The sequence below is a fragment of the Balaenoptera borealis genome, assembly GCF_965194805.1.
Source record: "Balaenoptera borealis genome assembly, chromosome: 1".
NCBI lineage: Eukaryota > Metazoa > Chordata > Mammalia > Artiodactyla > Balaenopteridae > Balaenoptera > Balaenoptera borealis.
Window position 1 is genome coordinate 55,934,056 of NC_138860.1, and position 15,468 is coordinate 55,949,523.

Sequence of the window (15,468 nt, forward strand, 5' to 3'; positions counted from 1 at the left end):
TCAGCTGATAGCCTTATAGAGGTTCCCTTGTAACTGACTCCTTATTTTCTCTTGCTTCCTTTAGAATCCTCTATGTTTAGCTTTTGCCATTTTAATTTTGATATGTCTTGGTGTAGGTCTGTTTAGATTCATCTTGTTTGGGACCCTCTGTGCTTCCTTTACCTAGATATGTTTCTTTCTTTGGGTTTGGGAAGTTTTCAGCTATGATTTCTTCAAATACATTTTCGATCCCCTTTTCTCTTTCTTCTCATTCTGAGATCTCTGTTATGCGTAGATTGGCATGCTTTATATTATCCCATAAGTCTCGTATGTTGCTTTCATTCTTTTTCATTTGTCTGTCTGCTGTTCTGATTGGGTGGTTTCCATTATTCTATTTTCTAGATCACTTATTCGTTCTTCTACATTATTTATTTTGCTATTTATTGCCTTTAGATAGGTTTTCATCTTGGCAATTGAATTGTCTAATTTTAATTGGCTCCTCTTTATAGTTTGTTACAGTGATCTGCATTTCTATCAATATTTCTTTCTTAATCCCTTCAGCATTTTTATTACCTCCTTTTTGGACTCAGGGTCTGGTAGACCGGAGAGGTCTGTTTCACTGTTCTTTTAGTTGGGAATAGCTCCTCTGCTTTTTCTTCTTTATATTTCTCTGTATCTATTATGAATTTAGGGAAAACAGTTATCTACTGTGGTCTTGAAGGGCTGTTTTTATGTGCAAGCATCCCTGTGTAGCTTGTGTGAGTCCAGTATTTTTGGTCGTAGGGCTCTTTTTGTTATGGATGCCTACCACATCTTTCCTCAGTGTGTGCTGGCCGTTTTCCCACTAGAGGGTGTGTTTGGTGTTGTGACCAGAGGCTGCACTGGATGTTGAGTGGGGCTTCCTCTCTCCTCTGTGGCTGTCATAGCCCTTTTTGGGCAGGGTCTGCTCCCCAGTTGTTTAGAAGCCCCCAGATCTGATTATAAGCTGTGGTGTGAGGTAGGTGGGGCTGGAGTGCTCCATCTGGGAAAGGAGCCACTGCGTATTCCTCCCCAGGAGCTGTCCACCAGGACCTGCACTCTCTGATGTCATTTGTCACTCACTGTGTGTGCTCACAAAGTACACTGTTGTTGTCACTACCCTTAGCCCTGCCTCCACGTGTGGGCAACCCACTGGTGTTTTGTGTGCTCCTAGAACTCATAGTGGCTGACCTGTGCCCACTGTGAGCAAGCCGAGAATGAGGCTGCTATGGCGGGGCCATGCCCCTCTCTCATGTGTGTGTTAATAATTGGGCTCCCATGGCGGACCCAGGCTCCATCCTGCACACCCCCACTTGTGGCCCTGAGCACATTCCAGGCCCTTCAGGCTGTCTCCAAACAGTCCTCTCCCCCAGTCTGTCAGCTGAAATCCAAGTTTCAGCACCGACTTGCTGTGCACACCAAGCAGGTGCTTCTCTCAGGCTGGGAAGTGCAGCAAGGTAGCAAGGACCCTCTGCGCTGGTCTCTGTCCTGCTTGCCACAAGTTAGGTGTTGCACTATCCTCCAAGTCTCAGGCTATCTTTCCTAGCTGACCTCTCAGCTGGTGTAGGAGGATCCCAGGGTGAGGAAACCTTTCATAGCTCCCTCCCAAGGGCACAGGTGTCATCCTACCCAGTTACATGGTGTATTTCTTGCTGCTTTGGTTGTATGAGATCTTCTGCCAGAATCCAGTGGTCATTCTGAGAATTATTCCACATGTAGGTGTATTTTTGATGTATTTGTATGAAGAAGTGAGCTCCACATCCTTTTATTCTGCCATCTTGATCTCATTCCCTAAGTTTTTATTTAGCTTTTAAATGCTTAAATTTTAGATGGTCAAAACTATAGAAAAAGATAGAGTCATCACAGTATTGCTTCCATCCCATCTCTTTCCTTCCCCTATTGGTAACCATTTTTATTTGGGTTTACTCTTCCAATTTCTTTTTGAATTTTATACAGATACATGTATTGTATATTCACATTTCTCACTCTTTCTGACACTAAGGTAGTTAAGTGTAGCATAAACAATGTTCTGCATGTTGCTTTTCCACTTACTGTATCCTGATTGATCACTGTGTATCAGTATCTGGAAATAATCTTCATTTTTTGGTGACTATTAGTACTTCTGTGTGGATGTCCCAAAGTACTAGTTTACTCAGCTAGTCCCCTATGAGTTGACATTTGGGTGTTTCCAATCTTTTGTATATATCAGTCCAAATTTTTACCAGTGTTATTTTTGGGAAAGAGCCTAGAAGTAGAATTGTGAATTAGAGGATAAATGCACATATAATTCTGGTAAATACTACCAACAACTACTCTTCTATACAAGTTTTAAGCTTCTCAACCTTTTCATTCCATTACCATGTATGTATTTCCCCATACCCTGAATAGTCCGTATGTTTTAGAGTTTTTCCAATAAAAGTTAAAATACAGTATGTTTTTATATGTTAAATTCTTTTTATATGTTAAATGGTCACTTAGGGCTTCCCTGGTGGCACAGTGGTTAAGAATTCACCTGCCAATGCAGGGGACACGGGTTCGAGCCCTGGTGCAGGAAGATCCCACACACTGCAGAGCAACTAAGCCCATGCACCACAACTATTGAGCCTGTGCTCTAGAGCCCGTGAGCCACAACTACTGAGCCCACACGCCACAACTACTGAAGCCCGTGCGCCTAGAGCCTGTGCTCTGCAACGAGAAGCCACCACAATGAGAAGCCCACACACCGCAACGAAGAGTAGACCCCGCTCGCTGTGACTACAGAAAGCCCATGCACAGCAACGAAGACCCAACACAGCCAAAAAGGTTAAAAACAAACGAAAAAAAGTCACTTACATTCCTTTTTCTAACAAAGTATTAATAATTTTTGAATTCTCTCAATGTGTCATGTTTTTGGTAATTGTGGGGGTTTTTTGCCATGTAAACGTTCATTATGTAGTTAAAATTATCAATATTTAGCTTTGTTACATTTAGATTTTAAGTAAGTCACATAGTATAGTTTTCCCTCACTGAGGTTACAATGGAGTCTATGTCTTTCAGTACTCACGCAGCTTCACTTTTACATTTAGATCTTCTGATCTGTTTGGAATGTACCCATATGGCTATTTTTAGTTATCTCAATAAGAGCCCATCTCTTCCCCATAGTTTTGAAATGCTATTTACTGTATTCTAAAACTTCCATACACCTTGGGTCTTTTTTATTCTGTTCCATTGGTCTGTTTATTCATGTGCCAACATCACAGCTTTAATTATAGAGGTTTTATAATGTGTTCAATATTTATTAATAGTTATCCTACATATTGGCTGTTTTTTTATGTTAATTTTAAACCCCACCAAACTTTACCCTAGTACTTTTACCAAATTCTCATTAACTGTAGTAGTTTTGGATTTCTCCTCTACACATTTAATTTGCTTTCTCTTTTCTAATTACAGTGGCAAATAGCTCCAATACAACATAGTTATGGAAACCACAGGCATCTTTCTTGCTCTTACTTCTGATTTTAGGGAGAGTAATACCCTCTGAAATAAACAATTCCCCTGAAAGCCTGACTTTTCTGACATACATCTGGACATCTGCTAGATGATGATAGGTTTTTATTCAGCAGCATAGATGGATTTTCATATTTACTTTTACTTTACGGTTATTGTTTTTACAAGCCAGCTGAACCATGGCAAAACCCACTTACTGGTACTATATAAATATGTTTGTGTATTCTCAAGTTTCGATTTAGTTCCAATTTATTCATAAATAAATATATTTAAATCTAGAGAAAAATATTTGTGATTAGATTATTAGGGCATGGTACTTCATGGTATATACATCACTTAAGCTGTGAATAGAAGAGAGCAAGCTCTCTATAACAACCTTGAAACACAGGTATGAATTTTCATTTTATGCAAAAATTCACGTTTTATTTTTTTATTCTTACATTGGTGGGAGCTGATGTCAGGAACTAAAAGGCAAGCAGTAACTTTTGTTTCTACCTCTTAGCTGAACAATAATACACACAATGTGGCATTTTCATTAGGCAAGACTTGCTTCTTCACGTTTCACACTAGAATACAACATTACCCTTTTCTTGAATAAAATGACCCGGTTACTAAGGAAACCATCTTTGGAGGGAGTGTTTGTTTAATAAGCATATTTTATTTAAATAAATCCTCCAGCAGGAAATGGAGAATTCATTGCCTTTACTTAGACTGTGTAAGTAGTTAGTTATATGTCAAATTTATCTGTGCAGCTCACCAACATTTCCTTATTGGAAACATCAATATTTCCGCATCACAGTTCCCAAAAAGACTGTAAAGTCTCAGAATTCTGTATCTCCTTTGGCTTGCTTCTCTCTTGATTCCACCCAGGCTTTATTAATGGTTCGCTTCATATCATCATCTCCATCTTCATAAATTTTCTTTAGAACATTCATTAATCCCTCACTAGGATCTGTTTCAGTGTCATAGGAGGGCTTTCTGTTAAAAAAGAAAACACACGCAATCAATAATGGAGGAATATATATAATGTATATGAAACATATAGTAATAATAATATATGGAATATAGAAACATACATAAATCCATTTACTAACATTTTATAGGTATGATTGATTGATTACTAAGTATGAAAAGAGACAAATTAGGATGTAGGAAGTACATGAGTGGAGGTAAGAGGAAGACAGGATCTAAACATACTCTGACAATCAAAACATGCACAAATTCATCTTAAACAATATATAACTGCACTTAGTGCATCAAAGAATGGGCATCAAAAATGGTAAGGGGGACTTCCCTGGTGACACAGTGGTTAAGAATCCACCTGCCAATGCAGGGGACACAGGTTTGAGCCCTGGTCCAAGAAGATCCCACATGCAGCTAAGCCTGTGCGCCACAACTACTGAGCCTGCGCTCTAGAGCCTGCGAGCCACAACTACTTAGCCCACGTGGCCCATGAGCCACAACTACTGAGCCCACATGCCACAACTACTGAAGCCCACGCACCCTAGAGCCCATGCTCCACAAGAGAAGCCACTGCAGTGAGAAGCCCACGCACTGCAATGAAGAGCAGCCCGCGCTTGCCACACTAGAGAAAGCCTGGGTGCAGCAACAAAGACCCAACACAGCCAAAAATTAATTAATTAACTTAATTAATTAATTAATTATTTTAAAAACAGTAAGGGGTTATCTTGGGACTATGGGATTTTAGGTTAATTTTTAGCAGGAAAAGTAAGGAAATAAGCTTTTACTTTTCTAAACTGTTTTAATTTTTTTTAAAGCATGTTTCCTCATATAATATGAAAAACAATTTCATTGAGAAAAAAACAAACGTATGTTCTATATGGACACATACTGAAGCTCATATTTTTTTTAATTAGAAAAGCCTTCTCTCAAGCCTGAGATACATGAGTTTTGGGCCTGGTGGTATAAAAGCACAGTCCTCAATGTAGTCAACACTTCTAGTTCAATCCGTGTGTGAACTGGGCTCATTAACTTTATACTTCATTTTTCACTTACCTCATTTATTAAATGCCAGATTCTGTACTGGATCCTGGGGATACAGTAACAGTAAAACAGGTTCCTATACTCAGGTAATCCATTCTAGATTTAAAAGCAATTCCACACATAATGCCTAACAAACACCTTAGCCAACCACATCCCAAATGCGCACTGGCTATGGGAGGGAGGAGTGAGAGAAATGTGGATGGCTAATTGACTCAACGTAGTACATTACCACTGCAGGAAAGCAGAGGAATGTTTTAGCTAGGATGGAAGTATCTTTGAATAAACATTTTTCAAAATAGCCATTATTAAGTAGGATAAAAATATTCTCTTTTCCACTCTGTACCAGTGATAGTAAAATTCTAACTATATATCAGAAACTTCTGGGGAATTAAAAAACCATATATGGGTATCTGGGCTACTATGGAACTACTGAAATGGAATCTCTTGGAATGAGCACAGTACCTAAATAGCAGCACCACTGGCCCAGGGTTAAGAACCAGCACAAAAGAACCAACCACAAGTACAAAGGCCTCCTTAAAAAGCAACTTGCTAGATACATGCCCTCTTCGGGTGCCCTCTGACAAGTGAAAGCAGATATAACTGGGTTAGTCAGAGGACATTAGAAGGTAAATGGTCAAATTGCAGACTATACACCTCCATTATCGATGAACATCTACAACCCTAGCAAAGAATACATTATAATTCTTAAATAAATGAAAGTAGACTCACTCTTTCTCTTTGCATTCTTTTTCAACCTGAGTCAGGTAGTCCCACCGTGTGTTTTCCGCTTTCTTCCTACATAAGATAAGAACTGTATCTGTCTTGATCTGGAAGAAAAGTGGAAAACAGGTACAACTTAGAACACATGGAGATAAGCATGAATATTTAGAAAATAATTATTTACTCAATTACTCGAGTTACTGTTACGTACAGGACCCGTTTTAGGTGCTAGTAATACTTTTATGAATAGGCTGGAAAATCATACACAAACTGTAATTCCTTCAAATACTAGGTGCTATCAAGACAAAGAAGATGTTAATGAGTATTGGGGCAGGAACGTCACTAGGAAAGCCTGAGGTGAAATGTGAGCTGTGGCCCAAGCTTCAGGAAAGAGGGTCTTCCAGGCAGTTGACATAGGAAGAGATGATTCTGGTATCTTTGAAAACAAGGAGGAAGAATGGCTGGATTTTGATGATTGAAGGAGAGAATAAAACAGTAAGAGGGGTCAGAGACAGGCAGAAAATCATGTAAGGCAGTATTGGTTAGGGAGTTTGGAGGTGAGTAAGCAGAAACAGCAAGAATATACAACCCTTTCAACAATGATCCACATAACTCTAGGACTTGAGTAATACTTCAACATGTGATTAGTGGACGAAGAAGGGAGCAGGGAGTCACAAGTTAATCATTAAATTATATTCTAATATTACCTTTAAGCTGCTACACAACTATGTAAACCCAGACAGCAGAATGGCACATCTGTGGACCAGAGGCATTAAACTTCATTTATTTAAATTAGGTAGGAACAGAAGGATTATCTGAATTAGTGAAAAATATGAATAATACTGTTTCAAAGACAGTTTATTTCAATTTTGTAAAACAAATTATTATTCCCATTGTACAAATGAGAAAACTGAGGTATAAAGTGATTAAGTGAGCTGCCAAAGGTCACAACTAATACGTGATAAAAATGGCATTAAAACTCAAGTCTCATTCTTAACCATTTTCAGTTTATTCAACACCCTCCTAATTCTAATGCAATATTTTTATAATCTATTTTCTAGAGCAGGAGCTGGCAAACTTTTTCTGTAAAGAGCTAGATAATTAGTATTTTAGGCTTTGTGGGCCACATGGTCTGTTGTAGCTACTTAACTCTGTCACTGAAACACAAAAGTAGCCACAGACAACACATACACAAATGAGCACTGATATGTTCAAATAAAACTTTATTTACAAAACAGGCAACAGGATAAATTAATTCTAGTTCATCTTAATTCTAAACTGGCCAGGTAATTTCATGAGGTTTCACAATATTATGACAAAAAATATTATGACAATTATGACAATATTACGACAAAAAAAGTAAACCTACCTTTTTTGAACTGCCTTCCACAGAGATGGGTTTCAAGAGATTGTTCACAATCATGGAGTAACTCTTCCCATTTAGATTCTTTACCAAAAGATCAAATGACCTACAACACAATAGTGAACACTTTATCTTTCTGGTTCTATGAAAGGTGCTCTTCAGTCGTTGTGGAAATAAAGCCAGTCTTACTTTAGGATGTGCACCTGGCCATCCCAGATGATAAGACTCAACCTTTAAAGCAGATATAAAGGATAATTTTAAATTTAAGCAGAATTTTAGAAACTGAAAAGAAAAGAACCCATAATAAGGCACTGTCTTCCCCATTATGAGAACTCACCTCTCTGTGAAATGCACCTGCACATTCTCAGCAGGGACTTGATGAACTCCAGTTAAGGTAATGTAGATTTTCACAAACTTATCTGACTGATCCCATCCTGGTAACAACAACAACAAAAAATGGACCATGAATAAAGTCTGATACTATCTCTGGAATAGCAAATGCACACAGCTCATAATAATACTCACTAAGATAAAAATCTAGCAATAGAAACATGAAAGAAATAAAGATATAAGAAACTTTTTAGATGGAAAAATTGAGCTTCAAAGCAGTTAAGTAATCTACCCAAAGTTAGGCATCTAGCTAGTGAAACAACCTAGATTCAAATCCAGGTTTACTGAACACAAAGCCCACGTTCTTTTTATTCCTTAGAGTAAGCAATATGATCGTTAAATACCTCCTTAATTGTAGCTCATTTCCCCTTTTTATGGAAATAATTTTGTCCTATTCCTAAATATTGATAATCTCCACCAAGCTGGATGGCTAAACATCAGCTTTGTCTAATCAGTATTATCTAATTCCATAAACATTTCTACTTCTCTAAGCAGTTCAACAAATGCAATCCTAGCTTCCTCAATTCCTTTCCCTGACAAAGCAGAATATAAACTTAGAGAGTCAAATTCATCCAAATCTGCCAATTTAATTAACCTACCAATATCTAGAAGTTATTTCATTTTTTTATTATCAAGCTAGTCTCTAACCTAGATGAATTCTGCTAACAGAAAATACACAAATGTCACATAAAAAGCACATCATATAATAAAATATATATTTATGTATTGTACTGTATGACTTTTTCTTACTTAGTCCTATAGAAATCTAGTGTTAATTAAAAAAAAAAGATGTTCTAGAGGGTTCTGTACTTCATTTAGTTTCTTCCCATCCATTCAACCCATCCTCCACATTGATAACTGCTTTTCCCTAAACACAAACCTAGGTTCCTCGTTACTATGCCAGAATCCTACCACCTTCAGACCAGCTTCCTATAGTCAACGAAGTACACAGCGTATCTCCTATAGTACTGCAATACATCACTTAAACACAACACACACACTGCTTTTTGCTATGACAATACCCAAAATGCATGATGCCTTTCACGTCTCTACTCATGTCCTTTGCTCATGCAACTCCCTTCTTTTCGTCATACTTGCTGAACTCACCTTTTAAACTCAGATGTCTCTTCTAATTCTCCCTGCCTGTTCCTCCCCTCCAGCAGAATTACTTTATCAGCTATATTCTCATAATACTTTATAAATCTCTATTCAGTTAATGAAATATTTATTAAGTACTTACTGTGTGCTGGATATTGTGAGCACAAAGAAAAATAAGACTGTCCCTGCCCTCGTGAGAGCTGATTACTCAGACTTCAAGTTGCATTGCTTCCAAAATAAAAAAGTCTATAATCAATTTAGGGAAAATGGTATTATGACATTGTTATGGTATTAGTTGTATGTCTATGTCCCAACCACACCGTGAGCAGGGATTGGGTCTTGCTCACTGTTGTGTATCCACAAGTCCAAGTACAATAAAGGCACATACTAGGTGCTCAAAAATGTTTTTTGAATATAACTGGATTCTCCTCCTCAGTTAATATCGGTGGTTGTTTGGCAAACAGAAATGCAAAACAGGAAGAAAAACAAAACAAAAAGCTGTGTCCATATATACTGAATATATTTCAGAATAGGTTCCTTCTTGCTGCTACTCGTCATTGTACTAATCATCTTGCTCTCTTATTAATTAATTAGCTTTTAGAATGCAGCATTTTCTTTTTAATCTCTTAAAAAGCATCCTATTAAATAAGAACTAATGGGTCTTCTCTTTCAAATCACCAAAAACAAACACTCAAAACTGTTAAAAAATTGATTTTGTTAGTGGGTCACTACTAAGGAATACGTTGCTCAGAGGCAGAAAGAACTGTATAAAGGTGTATGTAGGGGCGAGTCATACCATAATTACTGATTTTCACTGTATATCCTGTCGTAATAGGAGCAACCACAGCGGCTGGCTTTTCATTTTCCATAAGTTCTGCTTTCCTCTGTGATTTCTGCTGCATCTTGTTCTTGATTTCTGTCTCAATCTTGGATTTTTCAGCTGTCAGGGCATCACGTACTCTTTTTCTAGTGGCTTTTTCCAGCAGAACCTTCACCTCTTCTAGATCTTTCTGTAGCTGTGTTAAAATAAAAGCTAAGTTAGCTATGATAAATAAGACAATAGTTGGATATTGTGCATATTGGTCATTTCAATTTACTGAATAAGAGCTAAGAATAGGAGGTTCATTTAAATTTCCTAGGGTTGGGTAGCAACAAGGATTCTTTCCTCCAGCCTATTGAATTGTAAATAACTCAAGATTCCTTTCTTTTAAAAAGGAAAACTTAATCTTGAAGTAACTGTAGGTAATCAAACCAAATTTTTCCAGTTTGGTAGACTGTTATCTGCCTTTGTTTTAAAACATTTTATTTACAAGTGTGATTTATAAACATTTTCTGATTGTAACATGAAGAAATCCAACAAAAGGGAATCGTGGATTTCCTTGTAACATCCAGTCCTAGTCATCAGATATTAGGAATTTTTTAAATATTAAAATAAAAGAGATGAGTACATAGTAAGTGCGGTGAAATGCTACAGCAACTTGACTAAGGTAATACTCTACTTTCCCTCAGTGATCGGTCCTCACTGACCTTCCTACCCCAAGTAATAATACACATAAGAAAGTTTAAATTTTTAAGACAAAAGGTAAAAAAATAAAGACATATTTCTTCTTCTAAGAAGTTAGACAACTTCTTAGTTCTAAAGCTCCTGGTTAATTTTACTGTCAAGTCTGGGACTTGGTTGCACAGTAGAGGATAAAAACCTGGACAAACAATCCAACATGCAATGCACTCCTGGATCATTGAAAAAGCAACCTACGCCAATACATTGCCTACCCAAGTCTATTTCTATAATCTTCTAGAGACAGAGTCAACATTGTATTAAGTTTAAGAGTTAAAGACACTGTTAGAAAATTAATGGGCTTAAAAACTTTTTCCCAGTTACCCTCTGACTTACTGCAAATGCATGAGATCTTTATAAACAAGGGATTCATTTCTCTTAAAATGACTTTACATTCTGGCTTGATACTAGCTAGCAATCTGACAGGAATACTTTGGCATTATAGCCTGAGATCATGTAAGGCTCAATATAAAAATCTTTAAATGCTTGATAACTTAGTATAATATCCAAAGTACAGCTTGAAAGTCTTTAGATTTCTTGAGTCTTAGAAAATGCAAAACAGAAAAACAAATACTTTTCTTTTATCCCAAGTCTTTTATCTCATTTAACTCAGATGCCCTTGTTTCACCTATCTGTAACTGCTAACTTGGTATAAAAAGTCCAGCTGTGCCCAGTCTCCTGCCCAAATTCTATCCCCACCTCCCAAAACTCGTATTACTAAGAAAAAAAAATGCAAACTCATCTTTCAAGCATAGAACCAAGATGCTTTTAGTTCAAAGCAATCTTTTTTGTTATAATGGCTTTCAAAATTCACATTCATTCTAACAACAAGATGAAAAAAAATTAAAATGAGTATATTTTGTTTTCAGAGTAAGGATTTAGTTAAAAAAAAAAGAAAGAAAGAAAGTAAACGTATAAAGTCTAAACAAAAGGTTTTACTTCTTGACTGGAATAGGAATCCTTTTTCTAGGAGACTCAGAAGAGAACTCTGAGAATTAAGCAAGAGATCCCCAGGCCCTCTTTACAGCCAGTCTGGCTCTACAGTACTACAAAAATAAGATATCCACTGTAGGTCTGAAGCAATTTACAGCAGGCCTGTTTAAGGTAATTCCTCAGTTCTTCTCTGTTATTTGCAGATCTGAAACCAGTAAAATTGACCCCTTTGGTGCTTTTCCTGTACACATATTTAAGATGCCTTAGATACAGCATTTCTTACCTAATTTATCTAGGCATTCACTTGTTTTCCTTAAGCAAAATCACACCTCCCTTTTATCCCTATCCATAAACACATTAAAGCTTTCTCTTCTATTTCCAAATTCCTCACTAGGAAGCAGTAAGACCAAAGTGCCTCAAAATAGGCAAAGACCTTGTGCAGACATTTCTCCAAAGATAGACAAATGGTCCTCAAGCGCATGAAAAGATGCTCAACATCATCAGGCATTAAGGAAATGCACAGTTAATCCACAATGATACACCACTTCACATCCACTAGGATGACTAACAACAACAACAAACTCCAGCAAATAACAAGTGTTGATGAGGATGTGCAGAAATCGGAAGCTTCATACACTGCTTGTGGGAATGTAAAATGCTGCACTTTGGAAAGGAGTTTAGCAGTTTCTCGAAGTTAGTTACCATATGACCCTGCAATTCCACTCCTAGATATATACGCAGAGATTTGAAAACGTATATCCACATAAAAAGCTGTACACAAGTATTCACAGCAACACTGTTCATAACAGCCAAAAAGTGGAAATCATCCAAATGTCTATCAATTTATGAATAAAAATGTGGTATATCCATAAAAAGGATTATTCTGCCATAAAAAGAAATACATGTTTCACCATGGATGAACTTGAAAACATTATGCTAAGTAAAAGAAGCCAAAAAGTAAAAGGCCACACATTGTAAATCTCCATTTGTATGAAATGCTCAGAACAGGCAAATCCCTAGAGACATAAAGTAGACTGGTGGCTGCTGGGTGGGGAGGAGTAATGGGAAGTGACTGCTTAATGGCCACTTAATGGGTTTCTTTTGGGGTTGATGAAAATGTTCTCAAATTATATAGTGGTGATGATTGCACAACACTGTGAATATACTAAAAAGCACTGCACTGTACACTTTAAAATGGTTAAAAACTGAATTTCATCTCAAACAAACTAAAAACAGTGTACCTAAATGTATACACCACAATTAGAAAGCCCCTTACTTTGAAGAGGATTAATACTGAACACACCAAATGTAGGACTGTAAAGTCACTTCAGAGATTCTTTCCTCAGGGCACATGGTACCACAAGGCCAATCTTTAACACCTAACAAACTTGTGGCAAGTTATCCAGAATAATACTTACACACACACACATACTTTTTCTTCATTTAATGCAAATTCTCAGACTTAAAAAGTCAAATGTGAGATTTCCCACTCTTGTTCATATTAAGCAAAAAGATTTCCGGAGAACAAATCTAGTCAATGGATACCCAACACTTTACTGTGAATAACAGTACTGTCATCTTAAGTCAAAAAAAGAGCAATCCAAGTTCATTATTCCCAAGCTGTAACTGTGCAAACTAAGTCTCCAAAAAAGTAAAGCTGCCTCTGTTTAGAGTTTAAAGAGCTTAAAAGAGAAAAGGCTATTTCCCACCACTAGTTACAACTAACTTTCCAATTTATTTATTTTTAAAAACGCCTATAGCAGATTGTTTTGTCAAGCACTCCTCTGAACATTTAGAACTACTACTTGGTCTTTACAACCCTATGAAAAGGATAATGTGGCCCAGAGAAGCACCATAACTTGCCCAAAGTCTGTGTAGAGAAAAGATGACTAAGAGAGTTTAAGTGCTGGGACTGAAGACTTCTCACCTTCCAACTGCCCTCTACCATAGAACGACACTCAGGTTTTGTAATCAGCTTTAATTTAACAACGCTTCACGTCCTCAGGCTAGTGTAACGCGGGCGGAAAGGGCCTGAGAATACGTGAAGGTGTCCAGCCCTCAGGTCCACCATCGGACCTACCTGCCGCCGGGAACCACGACACCCGCCCCCGCTCACCTACGCCGCCGACCAAGGCTGAGCCGGGGGCGTCGATCGGCAACTTTCCGGGGAAAGCGGAGGCCCCGAGGCCCGCAGTGGCCGGCTCGGCAACGGGGCGGCTGCAGCTGGGCGGGTGGGAGGCCGAGGGGAAGCGCGGGAACCCGAGTACGCAGGAAGGCGGTCCGACAGGCAGGTGCCGCGTGCGGCCGCTGGGCAGCTCCGCACGGGAAACGGCGGTGGGGCGGGAGACGGAGCGGAAAGCTCCAGCAAGGCCGAGCGAGGAAGATGAGGCCGGACCCCTTACCTCCTCCACAGCTGAAGCCATGGTCGGGCCGCGTCAGGGAAGGCCCCAGCTGCAGCGGCGCAGGGGCGAGAACAGGAAGCGCCGCACCGACCGCGCTCACCCCGAGCGCAGACCGCACCGGCACCAGTCACAGTGGCCGCGGCCTGCAGGCACACCCGACCCTGCGCGAGATATCGGCCCGCCTCCGGCACGCGACGCCTCTGGAACCTTCGCGAGTCCGTCGAGGCCGCCCCCCGAGCCCAAGCACCGCCTTCAGGGCTCGGCCCCGCCCCACCTCGCCTGGCCCCGCCCACCTCGCCTCTTAGCAACGCTCAACTCTCGCGATCAAACCGGAGGTTCGAGAAGAGAAACGCCTCTACCTCCACGCCCGGGCAACTGTACGTAGTATACTTTGACCCCGTAGGTCCCGGCTGCGCAGTCGCAGCTCAGAACCGCTGCTTTCCCGTACCATAACCCAACCCCGGAAATTATGCACTGATCTTCGAGGGTCCAAGCCGGAAGTTGACTAGAGAGTCGGCTGTTTCCGTGCTCTCTAGGACCCAGTACCATCGAGCCGGCCATGTTGTGTAAAGTTGATCTGTGAAGTGCGAGAAAAGGACAAAAAAGGGGAGAAAAGGAAGCCTGTTTATGCTAAGATGGGACAGAATGAGAACGTTAAGTCCGCCGGGTCCTGAAGGGAACAGTTTTATTTTCAGTGACTTCTGGCGCTCTGGAGACGTCATGATTTAGGCTGTACGACGTGGTGACGTCATCATGGATTGCGGGAGGAGGTGGGGTTGCGTTGGCCATGTGATGGGACCCAGTAGCCCCGCGGGGGAGTAAGCGTGCTAATATAGCGGGCACCTCCATGTGTCATCGCATTTGGGGTCCCGCTTTCCCCTCCTAGACTGTTGAAGGACTTTCCTAGTACCTTCACCGACCATTGTGCGAGTCTCTAGTTGTCACCCAGGTTTGGATTCGGTTTAAGTGAGCCTATTCGCCAAAGAAAATGTGGGCTGAGCTTTCCTGGGGCTGCCTTCTGCTCCTGGTCTGGCTCCCGCAATCCCGCTGTGTAAGGCCCTTGAGAACCCCCCTTTTCAGACTATTTTAGCCTCTGGCCGACTGAAAACGTCTGCAGCCCCGTTGAGAACATAAACAGTAACCCCGGAGAAGTCAAATAGCCCACACTCAGCTTAATATATCGCCCGCGGTAGCGATTAGAATCAGCACGTCAGAGGAGGAAAAAAGGACTAGAAAAAGGCAGGCTGACCATTATTGTAGTAAAGAATCTGAAGTACAGCGCAAAAACAAATTACAGCTACGTACAACGTGCATGAATCTCAAACGTGACATTAAAGGGAAAGAAGCCAGACAGAGAAGTTCTTCCCTTTTGGTTCCATTTAAATGAAGTCTAAAACTGCGAGACATTCAAAATCGGGTTAGTCTTTCCTTAAGTGGGGAGGACAATGACAGAAAGGAGCCACGAGGGGACTTTTGAGGTTCAGATAACGTTCTGTTTCCTTTCTTTGGATGCTGGT

The 15,468-nt window shown here is 39.8% G+C and overlaps 1 protein-coding gene across 3 annotated transcripts; it reads right to left on the reverse strand.

Annotated features, from left to right (window-relative positions):
- Positions 1-3,878: 3,878 nt before the first annotated feature.
- CACYBP (calcyclin binding protein) lies at positions 3,879-14,165 on the reverse strand. Of its 3 annotated transcripts, none has more exons than XM_082400855.1 (7): positions 13,952-14,150; positions 9,855-10,074; positions 7,908-8,004; positions 7,760-7,801; positions 7,577-7,676; positions 6,217-6,314; positions 3,879-4,461 (listed from the first exon to the last, which is right to left on the reverse strand). In XM_082400855.1, exons 1-7 carry the CDS (start codon positions 13,970-13,972, stop codon positions 4,305-4,307), a joined length of 735 nt encoding a protein of 244 aa, XP_082256981.1. In that variant the 5' UTR covers positions 13,973-14,150; the 3' UTR covers positions 3,879-4,304. The 3 variants fall into 3 exon arrangements, with proteins under 3 accessions (XP_082256981.1, XP_082256983.1, XP_082256982.1); XM_082400857.1 differs by lacking the exon at positions 13,952-14,150 and adding an exon at positions 13,666-13,689; XM_082400856.1 differs by lacking the exon at positions 7,760-7,801 and having other exon boundaries at positions 13,952-14,165.
- Between the last annotated feature and the right edge of the window lie 1,303 nt (positions 14,166-15,468).

Bases quoted from the DNA above. Each gene is read 5' to 3' on its own strand.
- CACYBP (XM_082400855.1), bottom strand. From the start codon at position 13,972: ATGGCTTCAGCTGTGGAGGAG. The intron at 10,075-13,951 runs GTAAGGGGTCCG...ATTTTAACACAG, and splicing joins TGGCTTCAGCTGTGGAGGAG to CTACAGAAAGATCTAGAAGA. The intron at 6,315-7,576 runs GTAGGTTTACTT...CTTTTCTTCCAG, and splicing joins TGGAAGGCAGTTCAAAAAAG to ATCAAGACAGATACAGTTCT.